The sequence below is a fragment of the Sarcophilus harrisii genome, chromosome 6 (assembly GCF_902635505.1).
Source record: "Sarcophilus harrisii chromosome 6, mSarHar1.11, whole genome shotgun sequence".
Lineage (NCBI taxonomy): Eukaryota > Metazoa > Chordata > Mammalia > Dasyuromorphia > Dasyuridae > Sarcophilus > Sarcophilus harrisii.
Genome location: NC_045431.1, coordinates 148,803,445 through 148,823,117, shown reverse-complemented (window position 1 = coordinate 148,823,117; position 19,673 = coordinate 148,803,445). Strand labels below are relative to the sequence as shown.

Below are 19,673 nucleotides of genomic sequence, written 5' to 3'. Positions count from 1 at the left end.
ATTTTTGAATCTCCTTTTCCATTTGGCCAATTCTAACTTTTTAAGCAGTTGTTTTCTTTTTCCAAGTTGTTAACTCTTTAACTTCATAAATTTTTTTGCATTACTCTTATTTTTTCCTCAGTTTTTCTTTTACCTCTCATGATTTTTAAAACCTTTTTTGAGTTCTTTCTGGGTTTGAGACCATTTACCATTTTTCTTTGCCATGGGAGTTTTGACATGGTTGTTCTTTTTTCTAAGATCTTCCTTGTTGTCTTAACTTTTCATGATCAGATTTTGTTGTTATTTTTTGCCTTTTTTTTTTTTTTTTTAATCTGAGTTCTGCTCTCAGAGTGGAAGGGGCATTGTTTCAGGCTTCTTGTGCCATTGGTTGCAGGCTCCATTTGTTTACTGATGTTGCCCTGAGGCCCATGTGGGACTCTAATATGTTGCTGTACAGAGAGGGTAGGGGGTTAGAACTGCTGGAGACCACAGGGGTTTGGCAGCTTACTCAGTGCTGAGCTGTGTGGGGGAAATCTTAGTAGTTGTGGCTGGCATGTGCTGAAGCTCGGGGGTGTTTCTGCATTTCTCCATGGCTACGCTGAAGCACATGGCAATCTTGCTTCTGGACATTTCCTGTTTGTCTGGAGTTATGTTGAAACACAGGGTGGTTTTTGGAGCTAGTCTGCCAGTTCTCTATGCTATGCTGAAGTATATGGGGGAGGGAGGGTCCTGGTTTTGGTATTTGTCTACTCCACAATACTGGGGGGCACAGAATCTCTGGCTGGTTTGCTGAAGTGGGGCTTGCTGATGGCTTGACAGAATACTTCCTGTCCTGGACTGCACTCCCTCTTTACTTGTGACAGACTTTCTTGCTGATCTTTCAAGTTTCTTAGGCTAACAGATTGTTTCATCTTGTCTTTTAACTAGTTTTTGCTGTTCCAGGATATATGGTTGTTTGGAGGTGAATATGGTAGAATTACAATGATTTACTATTTATTTCACCATCTTGGCTCCCAGAAGTCTTGTTTATATTTTTACATGGGGATACACATGTGTCCTCATTTTTACATGGGAATATACATGTGTTCAAGAGAATATTTTTTATATCCTATCAGAACTTAGTCATCAAGAAGAATTGCAGATGCAGTCTAACTAGACAGAAAGCCTGGGAATGGTTGTGTTGTGTTTTAATGATCTTAAAAGAAGAATGGAAAGGGAAGGAAAAAGGAATGAACCTCTTTTTTTTTTTAAAGGGGGAAATGAGGAAAAAAAAAATGAGCGGAAATGATTTCACATAGAGGGAGAGAGAAGCAAAAGTATGTGAAGCAAAGAGTGGGGAGGAGAAGCAAGAGATACTTGCACTTCACTCACTGGAATTGGCCAAAGGGGGGAAGAATACACAAACACATCCACATACAGAGTTGACTACAGAAACATATTTCACCAAACAGAATAATGGAAAAGGAGAAAACAAAAACAAGGGTAGATTAAGGAAGAGAATAGTTAGAAGTAAAGTAAACTTTTAAAGGAGACAGAAAATGAAAGAAGGTAAAGTATGAGAACAACAAGGTGGGAAATATGTAATTAACAATCAACTATCAATATGAAAGGGTTGGATTCATCTATGAAACAGAAGAGGATGTCAGGATGGATTATAAATCAGAATCCAACAATATTTATTTATAAGAAACACACTTGAAACAGAGATGCATGCAGAATTTTAATAAAGGCCTGGAGTAGAATCTATTATCCCTTCAGCTGAAGGATATTAATTATGATTTCAGAACAAAACAATAGCAAATAAGAGATTTAAATTAAAGAGACAAATAGGGAAATTACATTTGTTGAAAGGGTACCATATTCAATGAATTAATAGCAGTATTAAACATATATGCATTAAATGGCAGAGAATCTGAATTCTTAAAGGAAAATTTAAATGAGTTAGTTGTAAGGAGAACTAGGTAGTAAAACCTTAATAGTGGCAGCCTCAATTTACACCTCTCAAAAAAACTACATAAATCTAACCACAAATAAATTAAAAAAGCAAAGAAAAGACCTGAATAAAATCTTAGGAAAGTCAGATATGGCAGAAGTCTGGAGATTACAGATTGGGAACAGAAAGAAGTATGTAATCTCAGCTATGCTCAGCACTTTCACAAAAATAGATGACGTATTAAGGTATAAAAATGTCACAAATGCAGAAAAAGAGAAAAAAGATAGACAATGAAAAAACTAATTTTTATAGACATAAATTACTAATTTTGTCACGTAGCAGTTGTCTTCACTCTATTTCTCCTTCTCAGGCAAAAGCTAATTGTAGGATTGGGTTGAAAGGTTAGGTTGAATAACCCAGATATGTGAACTCTTGATAATGAGGGAAAAAAATCTCTTGGATTATTTAGGAATTTGCATTGACATGAATTTCTGAGGTAGCTTTGGTTAGCTCAACCTTTTTTTCTTTTTTTTTTTCCCCAATAGAACTTCATTTTATTTATTTATGAGGCAACTGGGATTAAATGACTTGTCCAGGGTCACACAGCTAAAAGTATTATGAATCTGAGGCTGAATTTGAACTCAGGTCCTTCTGATTTCAGGGTCAATGCTCTATCCACTGTACCATCTAGCTGCTCCTGAGTTAAATATCTTATTATTATTTCAATATTTTGTTGATTACTCCCTCTATTGACACAAAATGTCTTTGAATATAGCTGTAGCTTAAAAAAAAAAAAAAAAATCCCCCAGTGACCACCCCAGCAATGAGTGCTTTCAGACTAAACAATGCTTGTCTTTAGATATCAAATAGATAATATCCAAGACATCACTTAAATTTTTTCTAATTTGATGGGACCTTCTAGAGCTTTAATAACAGTAGCACAACCTTTGAGAAACCAGAATAATCAAGAAAAGACGTAGAAATAGGGTACCAAAAGAAGTGCCTAACAAAGATTTAAGTAAATGATATGCCATCTTTGGAATTTATCAATCTTAGCAGACTGACATTTTCCTGTGACTGAGCTTGCTTAGGAAAATGGGGGAGAAGAATGCATGTTAGAAACGTCAGCAATATCTCTCAGGTATTCTGATTCTCTGGTACATCTTTATTTTTTCCCCCTAAGATTGAGTGAAAGCATGATTTCACAGTAAGGGTAGCTACATGTTTTGAACTTTTACCTTTCAGTTGCTTCCGGAATTTTGCAAGGTCATTTGTCCATTTCAGTACCTCTGGATTGGCTGCTTTGTCACTATGGGAAGGCTAAAATAAGAAAGTCTAGATTTAATATTTCAAGATTGGGGAAAGAAAATTGTTTGTTTCATCCACTGCATTTTAAAAAGGAAAAGGAAGCTGAAGTACATTTATAATGTAGGAAATTATATGTGACTAAATCTAAGGCGACAAGAGATTCTTCTGGTATCTTAATGAGCTATGATTCACCTAGTTTCCCTTAACATAATTATTTTATGATCCTTTTTATCTACTCATTCTATATGACTATCTTCCCTTTGTAAATCATTTTTAGCCTTATGCTTCTAAGTGTTTTGGTCTATTTAAAGGAGTAGCAGAATATAGATCAAAATCCCATGACAGTCACATTCCCGTGTTTATCCTAATGATTACTAAAAAATCTATTTAAAATTTTTTTGAGAGTATACTCTATAAATCTCAAATTGTTTTAACCAAATATGATCTTTTATTCAGTTATATTTTCACTACTTTCTCCGTTTTGGCTTCTTATTAACAAGGAATAAAGCTTGTAGCTCATTACACCATTTGTGATACTTTCAGGAAAACTTCCTAGGAAATGCTGATGCATTATATATTGTGTAATATATTGTATATTGTGTAAATTGTATAAAAATATGAGAGTTGATTAACTCAATCAAGCAGATCATCCCATCCCATTTAAAGTAACTTACAAGAAAAAACACTTTGATATCCTTGTCAGATGACAGCACACATCAAACGAATTGAACTTATTTCAAATTTCTGATTAATCAAGGCATTTCAAATGGGTAAGTCAGAAGTCTACTAGGATTTGTTTAGGATGGGGTAAGAGGGACTTGCCTATACCCCATGGAGCTTATATAAAACCAAGAATCTGTTTTGAATTTAGAGATGTTAGTGTCTAGGACCTTAGTGGTGGAAATCTCTAGTAAAACCTTATTATTTATTGTTACTTATTTATTTCCCCCCCCGAGGCAATTGGGGTTAAAGGACTTGCCCAAGTCACACAGGTAGGAAGTGTTAAGCGTCTGAAACTAGATTTGAACTCAAGAACTCAGCCCTGACTTCAGGACTGGTGCTGTATCCACTATACCAATTAGCTGTTCCACAAAACCTTATTATTAAAGAAGGAATTTCTTAGTGGCAAAGAATAACCTTGGCCTCTACATCATTTTAGGTGGAAGAAGCCTTGGTGAACTCTGGATGATCAAAGAATTTGGACTTTCATTGGTCACTGTGAGACAGAAATGGTAAGGGACAATGTTTTTTAGCACCTCATTACAGATTGGATATGATCAGTAAAGGCATATTAAGGAGTAAAGAAGAAAATCTGCATCATTCCCAAGGAGAACATATTGAGCCATGTCTAAGTTTTAATCCATTTTCCCTTGTTTCTGTATTTATTAATGGATAAATATATCAGACATTTGGGTAGATGTTTTACATGACTTATTCTTACAATACTGCCTTAGTAGATACTGCTTTCTAAAAATTACTTAGTCTAACTGATGAGTTATGGAAGGGAAGTACATTAGGGAGGACTCATAAACTATGACTGATGAAAACTGATCCCTAATCTTTCAAGACTACCTCTAGAACTCTAAAGGGAAAAGTAGCAACTACCTTTTAGGGAGGGGCCAAACCAACCCAGTCTAAGTGGCAGTTGAAAGAACAGCTAGATACTATACATTTTAAAATCGATTTTCTATTATAGAATTCACTACAAATTTCCATTAATATTGTGATATTCTATCTTACCATTTTTGTTATTGCTATATCTTACTGATGTCAACAATGAATTGGAGGTAGAGAAAAGAGAGAATGTAGAATCTTACTTTGTATTTTCTTTCTTCTTCAAATCTGTCTTCGAACCGTCTGATTTTCTTCTTAAGGCTTTGAATCCGTCGAGTTAGCTGTGCAGGTGTTAAGTCTTCTTGGTCATCATCATAAGATCCCAAAGAAGAGCTCCTTCTCCTATTAGGAACATGAAAAAGGGTAACATTTGGGGTATCGTAATTTAGGGATAGTACATGCCATGTGCCACTCATTTCAAAGTTCTACTTTTCTCTGTTCCCTTGAAAGAAATGAAATTAATTATTAACTGTGCGGCCTTAGGTACCATATTTCCTACTATTAAATGGAGATGATTGCCATTTTCATGACTTTTTTCCCTGTCTCAGAGAGGACATGATGGTTATTTCTCATTTTGGCTTGGATGCCCTTTTCGGGAATAGAGTTTTTTAAATCAAGCTATGATGATTACTGTTGGCCACATTCCAAACTGGTTCTAAAGAATTATGACTCTAATAAAACCTATGTTCTCATGGGGGAAAGGAGGTCAATCTCATGGTGTGTGAGAGAGAGACCTTGTAATGGGATTCATTTAGGGAAAGGGAAACAATAGGAGAACACTTTTTCCATATAAGGAAATGAAGATTTCCATGTTTGATACTAACAAGTTACATTTGAAAAAACCTGCATCCCCATCCTAATACTGGGAAGATGATACATGTGATCATTGGTAAACCAAAGTATACCTCATGAAAGGATGTGAATTGGGAGGGGAAGGAGGCACTTCCGTGTCATCCAGGTACTGCTGGCTCTGCCCATAAGCATAGAATCGAGGGGACAGCATAGGATCACTGTCTTCATCTAGAAGCTGGCGAATCAGGCGCCCAGCCTGTGGGGAAAGGCGGGCTTCGTCTGAATCAATGCTGTCACACTGCCATGAGGACAAAGTAGGAATGGGCTCTGAAAATAAACAGGGGTACTGAGTTACATTTTATTTTAAGAGTATTTCATTTTCCAAGTTACGCCTACCTTGTCTGCCTAAAACAAGTGCCTATTCAAACAACTTATTCAATTTAGGAGATGGTATACAGTAAATACTAACCTGATTTACTGTTAAGATTTCACTCACCTTTCCTTGTTTTCAGAAAAAGATTTTAAAAATGTATTTCATAAACCAAACTAATTTATCCCACATTATCTCAAATCCAAAATTCTCATAGAAGCCCTTTTTATTATAGCAAAGAATTAGAAACAAAGTAGATGAGGGAATGATTAAATAAATTGTGTTTATATGAATGTAATGGGACAGTTTTATACTATGATGAGTAATTAATATGAACAATTCAAAGAAGCTTGTGATGACATATGAACTGATTCAGAATAAAGTAAGCAGAATCAAAAAATAATATATACAATGACTAACACTTTACAAGTATAAAAAAACAAAGCAAATTCATTCAATAGGTTCTGGTTTTGCAATGATATTGTCCCTTTGAATTAACTCATGCTATGCTTCCATTTAGAGAGCAGAACTCTTTTAAAAGACAAGATTAGTCCTTTTGAATAGAGGACAACTATAGTTCATGAGTGACAAGTTAAAAATGGCAAAAGTAAGCATAAGATGTGAGCAGCAGTGCAACTGTGGAAGCCAGTGATCAAGATAGCTACATTTCCCTCCCCACCCCAAACTCCTAGAGTTAATCTCTGCATGACCAAGCAGAGAGGAACATAACTGTGGAGGAATATTGAGGGAAAACAAGACAGGAGGAAAGGGTAGTCTCTATTCTGTGCCACCTTACTTTTACTTTATTGTGTGTGTTTTTACAATATTGTTGGAAGATGACATTTACCAGACTTTTAATATTAATTTCATAAACATCTGTGACTGATCTTGACTAAGTTGTTGGGTGTCCTTTGTTTATGACTTGAGAGTGTGGGGGAGTAATTAGAGCAGTGCAGGAGAGAGGGATCTTTCTTAGTAGAAGGGCTGGAAGCTAAAACTCATGATTAAAAAGTTCTGTTCTCTAAATGGGAGCATACATAGCATGAGAATTCATAGAGGCAAAATCACTACAAGTCTCATTTCAAATTTCTTACAAGGTTTCTCTGGTTTCTTATAAGGGATGGTTTTGCTATAAAGCAATGATTCAAAGAGGTTAATGAACAAAATATCAATAAAACATTACAAAAATAAATTATAATAATAAATGATAGATATCATGACTCCAGGTAAATCTTAATAAAAAAAAGTCTTAATAAAAACAGTTTTCATTAAAAGGTAATCAAATATATTTCCACTTGCTAGGATAACAGAATATGTATCAAAAAGGAAAAAAAAAATGTAGGAAAGAAAGATATGGTCCTAAGGGTCACACAAAACAAAAGTGTAATGATCTTAATCTTGTGAAAGTCAATTTTCTTTGAAGAGCCCTGATGATTTTCTAGCTCTAGGTTCTTAATTTATTGATTTTGTCTGTTTTTGCTTAGTCCTACCAGGACTACTGTTAGAATTATAAACTTTTAATTTGTAATTTTTAAGGAAGTTACAGTTAGGCTAAAGACAAAACAGAAATTACTTGTAAGGAGTTTGGAGATGCTCATTAAAAAGTCTTATTGTTTTGGTGAAATTACAGGGTATGATCTTTTATTTAAGGACATATGAGAAGTAATTTCAGTTTGTAAGTATGCCTATTGCAAAACTGCTGAGAGGACTCTGGCCTCCTGATTAGTTTCTACTGATTAGGGTTGTATCCAAGATGGGTCATTGGATCACAAGACCATAGAAAGAAGGGACTTTGTTTTAAAGATGAGGAAACTGCTTGCTCAAAATAAAACAGGCAGCAAATGTTAGAGGCAGAATTTGTGCCCAGGTCCCCTAAATCCAGAGCCACTCTATCATATGTTCATTTCATTAGTTATTTGATGGCCATGCAAATCCCATATGTCTCTGTTTGAAAAGAGACACTTTTAGTTCTTATTGGGTAAGGATTATGTAAGAATGTAGTCTTTCCTATCCCCAGGATTTAGAAAACTTTGACCAACATTTATGAACAAGGGAAGGAAAAAAGGAAGTCCAAAAGAGACAAAACTAGTCTTAAAGTTTGCCTTTGTAGATTACAAAATGGGGCAACTCTTTTGACAAGGATTCATCTTTCTCAATCCTAGATATTCAATTGTTTTGGAGACAGTCATAATCTCTGGGAGCCAATTAGGTGTTTTGTGTCTTTGAAGTAAGCTACCCTCCCCCTTCAGATGCTTCTAAAGAAAGGCTCATTCCCTATAATTTTATCAAGTTGATTGAAGACTTCCTGAAATTGAATAAGACTTCCCTAGATCTACCACTCCCTCCAGTTAAATAAAAAAGATCTCAAAGAGCCTCATTATGAGAAAGGACAATTTTGTATAATTTGTCTTGAGAATTTCAAACTTCCTTAACATAGATTCTTTTCTTTGACCCATATTTTAATTTTATATATACATATCTACATACTATAAAAGTGATCATCAAGGACCATCTTTTCAAAGAAACCATATGATGTCCTAGTTTTAATGACTGATAACCTATTAAAATATCTGAGACTAGGTTTTACAATAATTACTTCATAAATCTGTAATGTTTTATGTGCATCTATGAATGTGACCACAAAGACTATTTATTTTTTGACCTTAAATTTCAAATTGTTTTTTAATTCCCAGAAACACTTGCGTTTTGGGCTACTTTGACGCTAGCAGATTCTGCACAAAAGCTTTACCTAATGAGAATATGTTATTATAACTTGTTTGGAAAAAATAAGTGGTTTGATAAGTATAGACTCCTATCTGTTTCATAAGAAAAGACTAACATAGAATGTAGTATTATTGGATATAGTTTGTTTTCTATAATACTCACAAACCTGTGACTAATAAAGCATGGTGTATATAAGACTTAGTTCTGTTGTAGACTTTGGCCTACAATGTAATATAATGCTCAAAAGTATTACAGACCAAAGTGTAAACAGGTCAAAACTGGGCAAGCTGGTTTTTCATTCTTGATGAGTGAGGTATTTTTTAAGTTTCCTTCTTGAAAACAAGGATGACACAAAAATTTTAAATCACTAGTTTGTAAATTATGGATGAATTTGTATTCGTCTCCCCCTCCCACCCCAGAGCCTAGTATAATGATTTGCCATAAAAGCGTCCAATAAAATATTAGATCATTTGAAGAAAGTAGAAAAGAAGGAAGAAGAAAGGCTAGAAGGAAAAAAGCACTATCAAAATTGGTCAAGGTTATTCTATAGATGTATCTAAAAATCCTTGTATTCAATAATAAAGCACTTTGTTTTGAGAATGCAATACAGAGAATGTCTAATCAGGAGAAAGAAAAGATTAAATAGTAATATGGTAATTACTTAATTCCTGGGCAGTGCTGGAGCAAAACAACCTAGGGGGAAGGGAGGAAAGAAATTTATCAGGGACAGAGGGCACTGGCAGAGGAGAGCTGGGTGTTTGTATTGGCATGTGGACATGCCAGTTGGTTTAAAATTTCCACTTACATAGCCTAAGGATCTTAAATCCTTTAGTTTGCTGTTGAATCCAGCAAAAGAAAGAGGGAGATACATAAAGAGAGGAGTTAGAAGGAAAGGAGCAGATTCTATCATGTCAAATATGTGATTATCTTAAGCTATCAAGAAAACAGTTTCAGCAAAAGATCAGACTAGTTTATATGCTGTTTGTATAACTAAAAAAATTGCTAAGGCTAACTTGGGACTACTTATTTACCATTAATTAGATTTATTCACAAAAACTCATTCCATTTACTACAAACAAAAATTTGACTTTATGCTGCTTACTGTTGCTATAAATAGGTTTGAGATAAGATAAACCAGAAATCCATTCAGACACATGGATACATTGTTCATAAGGCATGTCATATTGGAAAGATATCATAAATGAAACTATCTTTTAAAAAATAACATTACTAAACTGTTATGTGTTTCAGTTATAAGAAACAAGAACAACTGTTTTATCATTAATCAGCTTTGTAGACCAAGCATGAAAAATCCATCTGCTATGCAGCACGTGATAACACTGAAAAACTGTAAATCAGGACACAAACACAAAAATGTGTAAGTATATTCCTTCTCTTTTAAATCTAGATATAATTTAATAAAGACCCAAATATTAGTTCTTATTTAAGGAGAATTTTCCATACCCCAACTTCAATAAATCAATTATGAGGACATGATGAAATTTTAAATGTGTAAACAAGAAAGGCTATACACAATGATCTCTTTACAAGGTTCAAACTTCTTTGATTAGATCAAGAAAAACATAGCTCATAAGGTAACATAATGGGCAGGCTACACCCCTTGGAGGCTTAATATAACTAGAGGTTTGTTGTTTATTCTTTTTAAAGAGGACTAATGGCATCATGGAATGCAATGGATTTCAATGAGACAGAGTTGCACAAAAGTTGTGGACCTCACTCTCCCAGAGTCATTCAAAACCAGTAGCAAGACAAAAGTCAAGAGGTTTGGCCATGATCCAGATTGCAGTGGATGACCCTGTTGTCTTCAATGTCTGACCAAGCTCTAAGAGTTCCGCAGAGCTATTTCAGCATCTGCCCGTGCCCCAGGAGAAGCCTTCTCAGGCTTTGGGATAGACATCCACCTCCCTCTCTAATGGGCAAAAGCCCTCACACCAGAGCTGCTAGTCCTTCCTGAACACCTTACACACCCTACAACTAGAAATGTTTTAGTAGTGAAATAGCTTTAGAAAACTCAATTTCAGAAGTAAAGATTCATAGTGGAGCTTAAAAGGGAGGAGAGAATTAAGTGTCATGTCAATGGAGAGACTCCATCAGTAAGAAAGTGAATCCGCCAGAGAGTGGAGAATAAATACGGACAGAGATAGATACCAAAAAATTAATTCACCTGAAAGAGATATAAGCTTTAGGAAATATGATCCCTCACATCATCAAAGAATGTCAGGACTAGTGAATTACTACTTTGCCACATGTATTCTATACAAGGGCATCACCACCACAGTACCCTAAATTTGAAGCCACTTTTCCTAATATCGGCATAACTGTGGAAGTTTATATCCTTGACTGTGGGAGAGGATGGCGAAGATGTTTTCTAACAATTGTTTTGACTATGCCACATTAATAAATATGCTTTATAAAAGTTACTTTAGTCTGGTCCACTAATTTTATTGTATTGGCTCAGGCTTATAAATCATAGTACTAGAAATCTAGTCCTTCAGGGTTATCCTTAGAAATCCAAGAAGAAGGATAGTTATACATCATTTGGGTACTGGTCTGCCAAATTGAGGGAGACTGTGACATCCAGTCTTATACACAGAATAAATGGAAGAATCAGAATCCAACTTTGATTGTAGGAATATAGATTTAGAACTAGAGGGAAGGAAAAAGAAAATTTGCATAATAATTTTATCATATACTTAAAAAGAATAGCAAATTGTATACAGCAGATTTGTGTATTGTGTAACCATCTTTTTTATTATATAATATTAAGGAATTGCTTGTCTTACCCCATAATTTAAAAAATAAATTTAAAAATAAAAATAAAGAACTAGAAGGGATTTGAGGTTATCTAATCCTCTCATAGTTTACATAATGAAGAAATTAAAGCCCATAAACTTACCCAAAGTTAGACAGGTAGTAAACTGTAGATTTAGGATCAAACTATAGCCTTCTGACTTCAAATTCAGTGTTCTTGGGTGCTACATTGCTTCTGTGAGCTTTTTGGGATTCATTCACCATTAAGTCTTTTAAGATTTCTGATAAGGGCAAGATCCTGTTTTATATCGGATATGCTTGTAATAATGAGCACAAGGGTATTCCAGGAAAGTTATTTCAAAGTAGAATAAAAAGATTTTTAGTATCAAAATGAGTTTTTGTCTTATTTCAGTAAAAACAAGAAGCTCAAATTTGTTTTACTATTTAGATCACAATTCCTAAGGACATAAACACCTCATATTAAGAATTTATGTTTTCCATTTAACCTGGATTACTTGCTCTCTAGAAGAGGAGGGAGGTGGGAAAGAAAGGAGAAAAATATGGAACACGGTTTTGAAAGAGTGAATGTTGAAAACTATCTTTGCATGTATTTTGAAAAAAAAAAAGCTGTCATAAAAAAAAGAATTTATGTTTTCGTTGGGCATCTGGTTACATCAAAATTAAGGTGTAGGCTATGTTTTTTTCCACACTTAAAATTTGTACCCCTGAATAATGTTTCTTCACACTTAAAATTCATTCCCCCGATAATATCAACAGTAGATCAAAAGGAACAGAGGAAAAAAACTGATGAGGGCAGCTGGGGGAGCTGCAATTTGTCCATCAACTACAAGAGTTCTAGATTTGGAATCAAAGGATTATAGTTCAAATCCTAGATACTTGTGTTATTATGACCCTTGGCTGGTCACAAAACCCTTGGGATTTGTAGTTCTTTGGGAATTTGGGAAGAGAGATCAAGAAGATAAGATGGGATAAAGGTCTGTTCTTGCAGAGAGATGGGAGACTCTAAAAAAAGGAGAAGGGATAAATGGTAATGATCCCAAGGCCGTGGCACAAGCAAAGCAACTGGTGTCAGCCATATCTGCAGTTCCTTTCTGTAAGATCATAAAATATGCTTTCTATCCAAATGGACAAATTGGTAAATATACATGACCATATGTTATATTAAGGGCATTCATTCCTGTAACAGGATCACTGAAAGAAATAAAGCTCAATGAGAAAAAATAGCAAACCTTACCCTGCCCCTGCCTTATGTTTATGATTTTCTTAAATATACATTGATAAGGAAAACACTTGCCAGAGTTAATATTATTTCTCATAAACACCTATGGTCATCTTTTCCTCATATAGCTAGGTATCCCTTTGTTTGCAGTATGAGGGCACAATAGGACCCATATTGAAGGTCTAGATCTGAGAGCTCCCCTTTTCAGTCAACTGTTAAAGAATGTTGCTCTCTAACTGGGGGCATGAGCACAAACTTTCACAAATATCCTTCTTGGTGCAAATTATGATGAATTCTCATTTATTTTATGAATCTATTCCATAGACAAGAGTCATGAACACAGCTGACTTTATATATAACTCTTCTAAGGTCTCATTTTACCCAAGTCAGAATAGAATAAAGGAAGTTGAAATCATTTGTGTTTTGAATAAATGGAATAAACAAAGGTTAACATTTACAATATTATAATATTTACTGGTGTATAAATTTTCACTTAGAATAATTGTTACATTAATCCTACTGAAGCAGGCCCTACAGTCAGTTAGTTAGTTAATGAATAAGTATTTTTAAGTCCCTATTATCTGTTAGGAACTAGGCTAAGCACTATAGATACAAAGAAAAACAACAAACAAAAAATCCCAGGTTTAAAGGAGCTCAGAATCTATTGGGGAAGGCAACCAGTAAATAACTAGGTACAAATAAGCTATATATAAGATAAATTAGAGATAATAAAATTTGGCTTTATCCACTTGATCTCTCAAGCATATCGTGTCAGTGTAGCTTATATCAGTGTACACAGAGCCAGTTCAGCACATCCAAGTATGCTCTGCCTCTCAATAACTCTGTCCAAAGCATCTCATTCCCTAACCTCATTGCCACTTCTAGCACTCCACATCCATCAAAGCCTTATGCCCCCCCCCCACCCATTATGAACTCAGCATGGTGGTTTGATACTGAATTTGGTAGGTTATACCCATTATGAGCTTCAAATAACCAATTCATTTGATAGGAACTCAGGGAAGGTCACATGTCAGTTTTATAACCCAAACTCCTCTGATATCATCCTGTTAAATAAGTTAGTGAGATGATTAAGGAAGATAAGGAAAGACGATTAAGAGAGATCATGTAGAAGGGATATTAGTTGAGACTTGAAGGAAACTAGAGTAGCTGGGAGATAGAGATGAAGAGGTCAAAATAATTCCAGGCATGGGAACAGCAACCAAGAATTTCTGGAGTCAGGAGACAGTCTTATATGATGTGGCAAAAAATTGTTGATGATATGATGTTCTATTTAGATTTTCTTAGGAAATCAGCAAAGATATTAAATGAGACAATAGCTCCAGACTTATAAAATATATGGAAATGTACAGCATTTCTATAGAGTAATAATAAAATCAAAGAGGCAATAATAAAAAAAAGCAAATCCAATTCCAACAATTACAAAATGCATGTATTTGGGGAGAGGAGTAATCTACTAAAGCAAATTTAATACTAGATTAGAATAACAATTTTTCTAAAAGAAATTAAAAAAATAAGTCTAATACTTGAAGGAATATTCAATACTTATAGATGGGCCAGGCCAATATAATCAAGATGGAAATACCACCAGAGTTGATTTACAGTTTTAATGTGTTATCAAACTACCAAAAGGATATTTTACAGGCCTTGAAAAAAATTCATTTGGAAAAACAAAAGATCTAGAATATTTTATGGGAAATAATGAAGAAAGGTAAGGATTAAAAGGGAATAGCACTCAAACTTTTATGAAACAGCTGTCATCAAAACTATTAGGTATTGGTTAAAAAATAGAAAAGAAGGCTAACAGAATCAGAAACAAGAACCACAATAATTCAATGTTTAATAAATCTGAAAACATAAGGAATTCTTTCCCAAGTATTTTAACAGGTACTTCTAGGAAAACTAAAAAGTAGTCTGGAAGATATTAGGCTTAGACTAAAATCTCATGTCATATGCCTCAAATTCAAAACAGATATATGACTGATTAGTAAAGATGATAAAAAAATTAGAAGAGAAATCATCTTTTTTTCCATAGATGCTGATGACATTAATTCTTAACCAAATAGAGGACAAAAACCAAAAACTCCAACAGGAATAATTAGTTACAACTGAAAAGCAATTGCACAAACAACAAAAAAAAAAGGCATCCAATATAAAAAGGGAACAAGTTGAAAGAGAAAAAAATCTTCATATTAAATTTCTCGGGTAGTTTAGTAACTAAGATATATAGACAACTTAAAGAAATATATAAGACCAAAAGACAATGATCTCAATAGATCAGTAGACAAAGAATATAAACAAAGAGTTGTCAAGAGTTGTAAACTATTAATAATCATATGAAGAATGCTTGAAATCACTAATAATAATGGAAATACAAATCAAAACAATCTTGAGATTTAAGTTCATACCTAGAAAAATATGTCAAATATGATAAAAAAAAATGGTACTAACCATTGTTGGAAGGATTGTAAAAAGGCAGGTAAACGTGCATTGTTTACAGAGCTGTGTGTAATCATTCTGTAAAACAATTTGGACTTATGCAAATAAAACAGCTAATATGTTCATAACCTTTGACTCAGAAATTACACAACTGGAAATATATCCCAAGGAGGTCATAGACAAAAAAAAGAAAAGAAAAAAAAAAAAAGGCTCCATATATACCTAAACAGGCAGTTAGCTGGTATAGTGCTGGACCTGGAAGAGGAAATCCAGAGTTCAAATGCAGCCTCTAGTACTTACTAATTGTATGAGCCTGGAAAATTACTTGACCTCCCTAAGCCTCAATTTCCTCAACTCTAAGGGTTGTTGTGAAGATGAAATGAAATAATATATGTAAAGAACCTTGTAAATATAAATGATAGCTATTATTATTTGGTAATAATAATGAATATTTAGAGTACTGGCATATTTTGTAGTAAAACATTTTTAGAAACAAACTAGATGCCAAGTGATTTAAGAATGGTTAAACAAACTGTGGCACATGAATATAATGGAATATTGCTGTACTTTATAAGATAAGGAATGTAATGAATACAGAGGACCAGGGAAAGAAAGATTTACATCAGCTTATGCAATGTAAACTATCATAGTCAAAAAAAAATGCACTTACTATTATAATGAAAATGGGAAGAACTACTAAATTTTTTAAAAGAATATTGCACCATTATGAAGAACAAATTTGTCCAAAAGCACAGGTATAAGAAGATACTTTCTCTAATTCCTTAACAAAATTGGGAGAAGAATATTTCTACAGGTGTGGAATACATACATTCAGATTTTTTTGATGTATTAATTGGTTTTGCTGAATTTTTTCCTTTTTTCTTTATTAAAAACTATTTACTATAAGAATGGTTTGGGGGGGGAGCAAAGAGGAGAAATAAATACAAGAAAAAATTTAGGTGATATAAAAAGTATTTTAAAAATGAAATAAAAGCAAAACTATATAAATAATTGGGATGCAAAAAAAGAGAGAATGGTTCTGGAGTCAGAGGAACTGGGTTCAAGAATCTTTGATTCTTACTACCCGTGTTGTGTTAATTTGGGAAAGTCAACCACTTTGAGCTTTAGTTTCCTCATCTGTCAAGTGACAAAATTATTCTAGGTAGAATCTGTGGTCTTTCTAGCTCTGGAGCTAGATTAGTGATCTTATGATCCCCTATGATGCAATCATCTTATACTCTTTGCATAAGGTGATAACCATAACTTATTGAATAAAATTTCATATTCTCCTCATGTTGGAAGATAGCACAAGTGTATGCTTAAGATAAGAGCAAGGTAAATTGCATCCAGTTTAGGAGGTGGGAAAAGAAAACACAACCTCCTCTCTTCAGAGTGAATTATTAAACCACTGGTTGATGTTTGGAACTCAGACAAAAAAAATCCCATGACACAGAAAAACTTTCCTTCCTTCCTCCCCCCCCCCCATTCTAATGAAACAGGTAGATTATCATATTTTGAAACTCCAAAACAAGACTTATTCAATATTTTTTTAAAGTTTTCATTTTTAGGGCATATTAGTACTTTTACAGAAGAAAGGTACAGCTGCTGGACTTTTTCTTTTTCCATTTCAGACAAATAAATGGCAAATAACATATCTGATTATTTCTAAACAAAATGCAATTTTACCTGGATTAGAGAATTCAGATACTGAGTTGACAAATGGGAAAAAAAAAAAAAAAGCCTGCAGTTTTTGTTTTATCTTCAAGGTATCAGAAGTTGACAAAATCATGCCTCAGATTTGAATACTGTTTAAGAGGGAATGCGTTACATTTCTGAAAAGGAGAGGTAGAGTAAGAAGTGTATTTTTGTTTTGTTTTTTTCCTTTCCCACTCCCAACTTCAGTGAAGTTATGGGTGTGTATGGTGCTGCTTTTCTGTCTGGCCTGGATCTTTCTTTCTTTTCTATTTTCTAGGATATACATGAAGAGTTGGATAAGGAAGAAGGAAATTGGGGAAATCACAAAACTGAAAAGTGCTGTTTTAAATAATTTTGATTTTTAACTTCTCTGTCATCCATATCATAACATATCACTATGTTAGATCATTCTTCTGAATGATACTAGAATAATCCTCCTTTCTTTTTCCTATTAAATATATAACTTTTAAGTAATTTTGATTTGTGACCTGTCATTCATGCCGTAACATATAGTGATATGCTAGGTCATTCTTCTGAATGACACTAGAATAAACCTCTTCTTCCTTCTTTTTCCTATTAAATATTAACTTATAAATACATAAATTAAATACATACCTGAATAATCTCATTCATTCTGTCTGTCTTACACATAAATGCACATGTACAGGAATACATATCAATGACACAATGAAATATGGTGATACACAAATTCCCCAACAGTTTATGCATAATTAAGGAGCTAACTGACCTCTAATCTCTTAATGTTATCATTAATAATCACTTGCAATCTAAGTTTAAAAATTGCACTAATAACGAAATGAAGAATTTCAAACTCAGAATTGTATTTGATGAGTAAAAGTCTGTTTATAAAATTCAAAGGAAAAATAAAATTCTGTGCATTAAACCTTGAAGCAAAGAAGATAAATACTTTTTTTGATTGAATTTTAGATTCCTACATTCTCAAATGATAGTCATGGGGGTAAAGAACTGGGATATGTTTTTTGAAAGAAGGAAGAAGTCCCTTCCTCAGGAAAGTCCCACATTAAATATACTTTTTACTCTATCTTGTAGTGTTGTTAAAATGTGGAATTCTCATGGATGCACAAGGCGGGTGATTGGGGAATTACAATATTGGGTTAGGATCTGCTTTTCTTCAGTTTGAGTTAGAATTTTATTTAAATTTGATTTGTCAAAAAAAAAAACCCAACTTTTTTTTGGTACTGGGAGTGAGGGGTCTAATGAGGATGAGGAAACAGTTTACTGGAATGTGGGGAGGAAAAAAAGACCTTACTATAAAAGGAATAAATAAATGCAGGCTGCCTCCTCGGTATCTTGAGCTGCAATACGGTACATGCAAAAGAACATTTTTCAGAAATAAAACAGAATATGCAGATGATTCTATACTGGGAAATATCATCAGTGACACATTTTTACATTCAGACCAAAATAGATTTTCTATCATTTTAGGTAATTTAACATAATTGCAGTTATTCTTATGCAGTCACATCTTTTCTCCCCAGTGGTATGCACAAGCTATTTCAAAAACAATCAAGAAAACATTGCACCACTGTACCTTCCCAGCTGTTCTCATTACACAAAGTGGTCAAGTCCAACTGAGGCATTTCAGTGACAAAGCTATCTTCCTGGACATCCGTGTCTTGGTTTCTCTGGAGTTTAGTTTCGGGGAGGCTTGGATGTTCCTGAATCTTCATGGTGAAGATCTGCAATAACACCCACGCAAAATTGTAATGCACAAGAAAAACCAAAAGATGCCTACAAGGTCTTTTCTCTTAGGTTGAAAGCTTTCAAATAGTAGTTGCATGGAGGACAAACACAAAAATCAGAATTCTTGCTTGACGAGCCCCTAGATGCTGCTTAGAGTCACTTCCCCTTGAATACCATATACCCATATTCTTTTCCTTGAACTTTTGCTTCCTCCTAATGCTACGTAAAGCTTCTAAAGCGAAAGGCAGCTCATATTGATAGCTGAACGCAGCTGACAGTCATGAATATTGATTGTGGGGAAGGGAGGAGGGAAGGGAGTTGCTAGTTTCTTAAAGGAGGATGCCTCCCCTAGATTGTAAACAAACAAAAAAAGAAACTGCTTTCACTGTTGCTAAGGCTGCAGTAGCAACACGGCTTCTTTTCAAAGACGTCTTGCTTGCCCCAAAGGTAAACAGTCCGGGACAGCTAAGATCTTAGGCTGTGAACAAGAAAGCTTTTACGCAGGCCAGGCTGGTTTAGCTCAATTAGTGCTGGCGAAACTGCAGGCTGCCCATTCTCTGATTTCCTTTGCTTGTTTTCTAGCTGGGCGTGGGGGAGAACAGGACTATTTATGGAGGAGCTCTGGGTTAAAGCAATGTTGCGCAAATTTAAATGGTAGTGGGGTTTGGCGTATCAGCTGGAAGCAGTGCACAATCTGGTCAAGAGCCAGATCTGCAGAGAGGCTGTCTTTCTCTTTTTCTCTCTCTCTCTTTAACCCCTTCTAATAAAAGTAAGGAGTTGTCAGACCGGTGATTAATGATTTATATTTTGCAACATGAAATTGCCATTTATTTCCTCTATCCATTGAATATTCCATCTACATTACTTTTATCGTAACGAAAAACATTTGTACACGAACTGAAATACATTAGGTTTCTTAAGGTAGTTTCTTTTTTTAAAAAAAAAATCATAACCAAATCAAATTCTAAAAAAACCAAAAAAATTGGAAAACAAAAACTCGTGATAATAAAACATGACTTCTCTTGACAAACTATATTAAATAATCTAATTCACGTTAACATTAC

At 34.2% G+C, this 19,673-nt stretch overlaps 1 protein-coding gene across 8 annotated transcripts in view; it reads right to left on the bottom strand.

The window, feature by feature from the left end:
- The window catches only part of FAM13A (family with sequence similarity 13 member A), a 152,631-nt gene that overhangs the window by 28,982 nt on the left and 103,976 nt on the right, over positions 1–19,673 (bottom strand). For all 8 annotated transcript variants that reach the window (XM_031942266.1, XM_031942265.1, XM_031942259.1 and 5 more), the window contains 4 exons: positions 18,458–18,605; positions 5,740–5,953; positions 5,038–5,176; positions 3,151–3,232 (listed from right to left, as the gene is read on the bottom strand). In XM_031942266.1, coding sequence (XP_031798126.1) covers positions 3,151–3,232; positions 5,038–5,176; positions 5,740–5,953; positions 18,458–18,605 — 583 coding nt within the window. The remainder of the gene's footprint in view (positions 1–3,150; positions 3,233–5,037; positions 5,177–5,739; positions 5,954–18,457; positions 18,606–19,673) is intronic.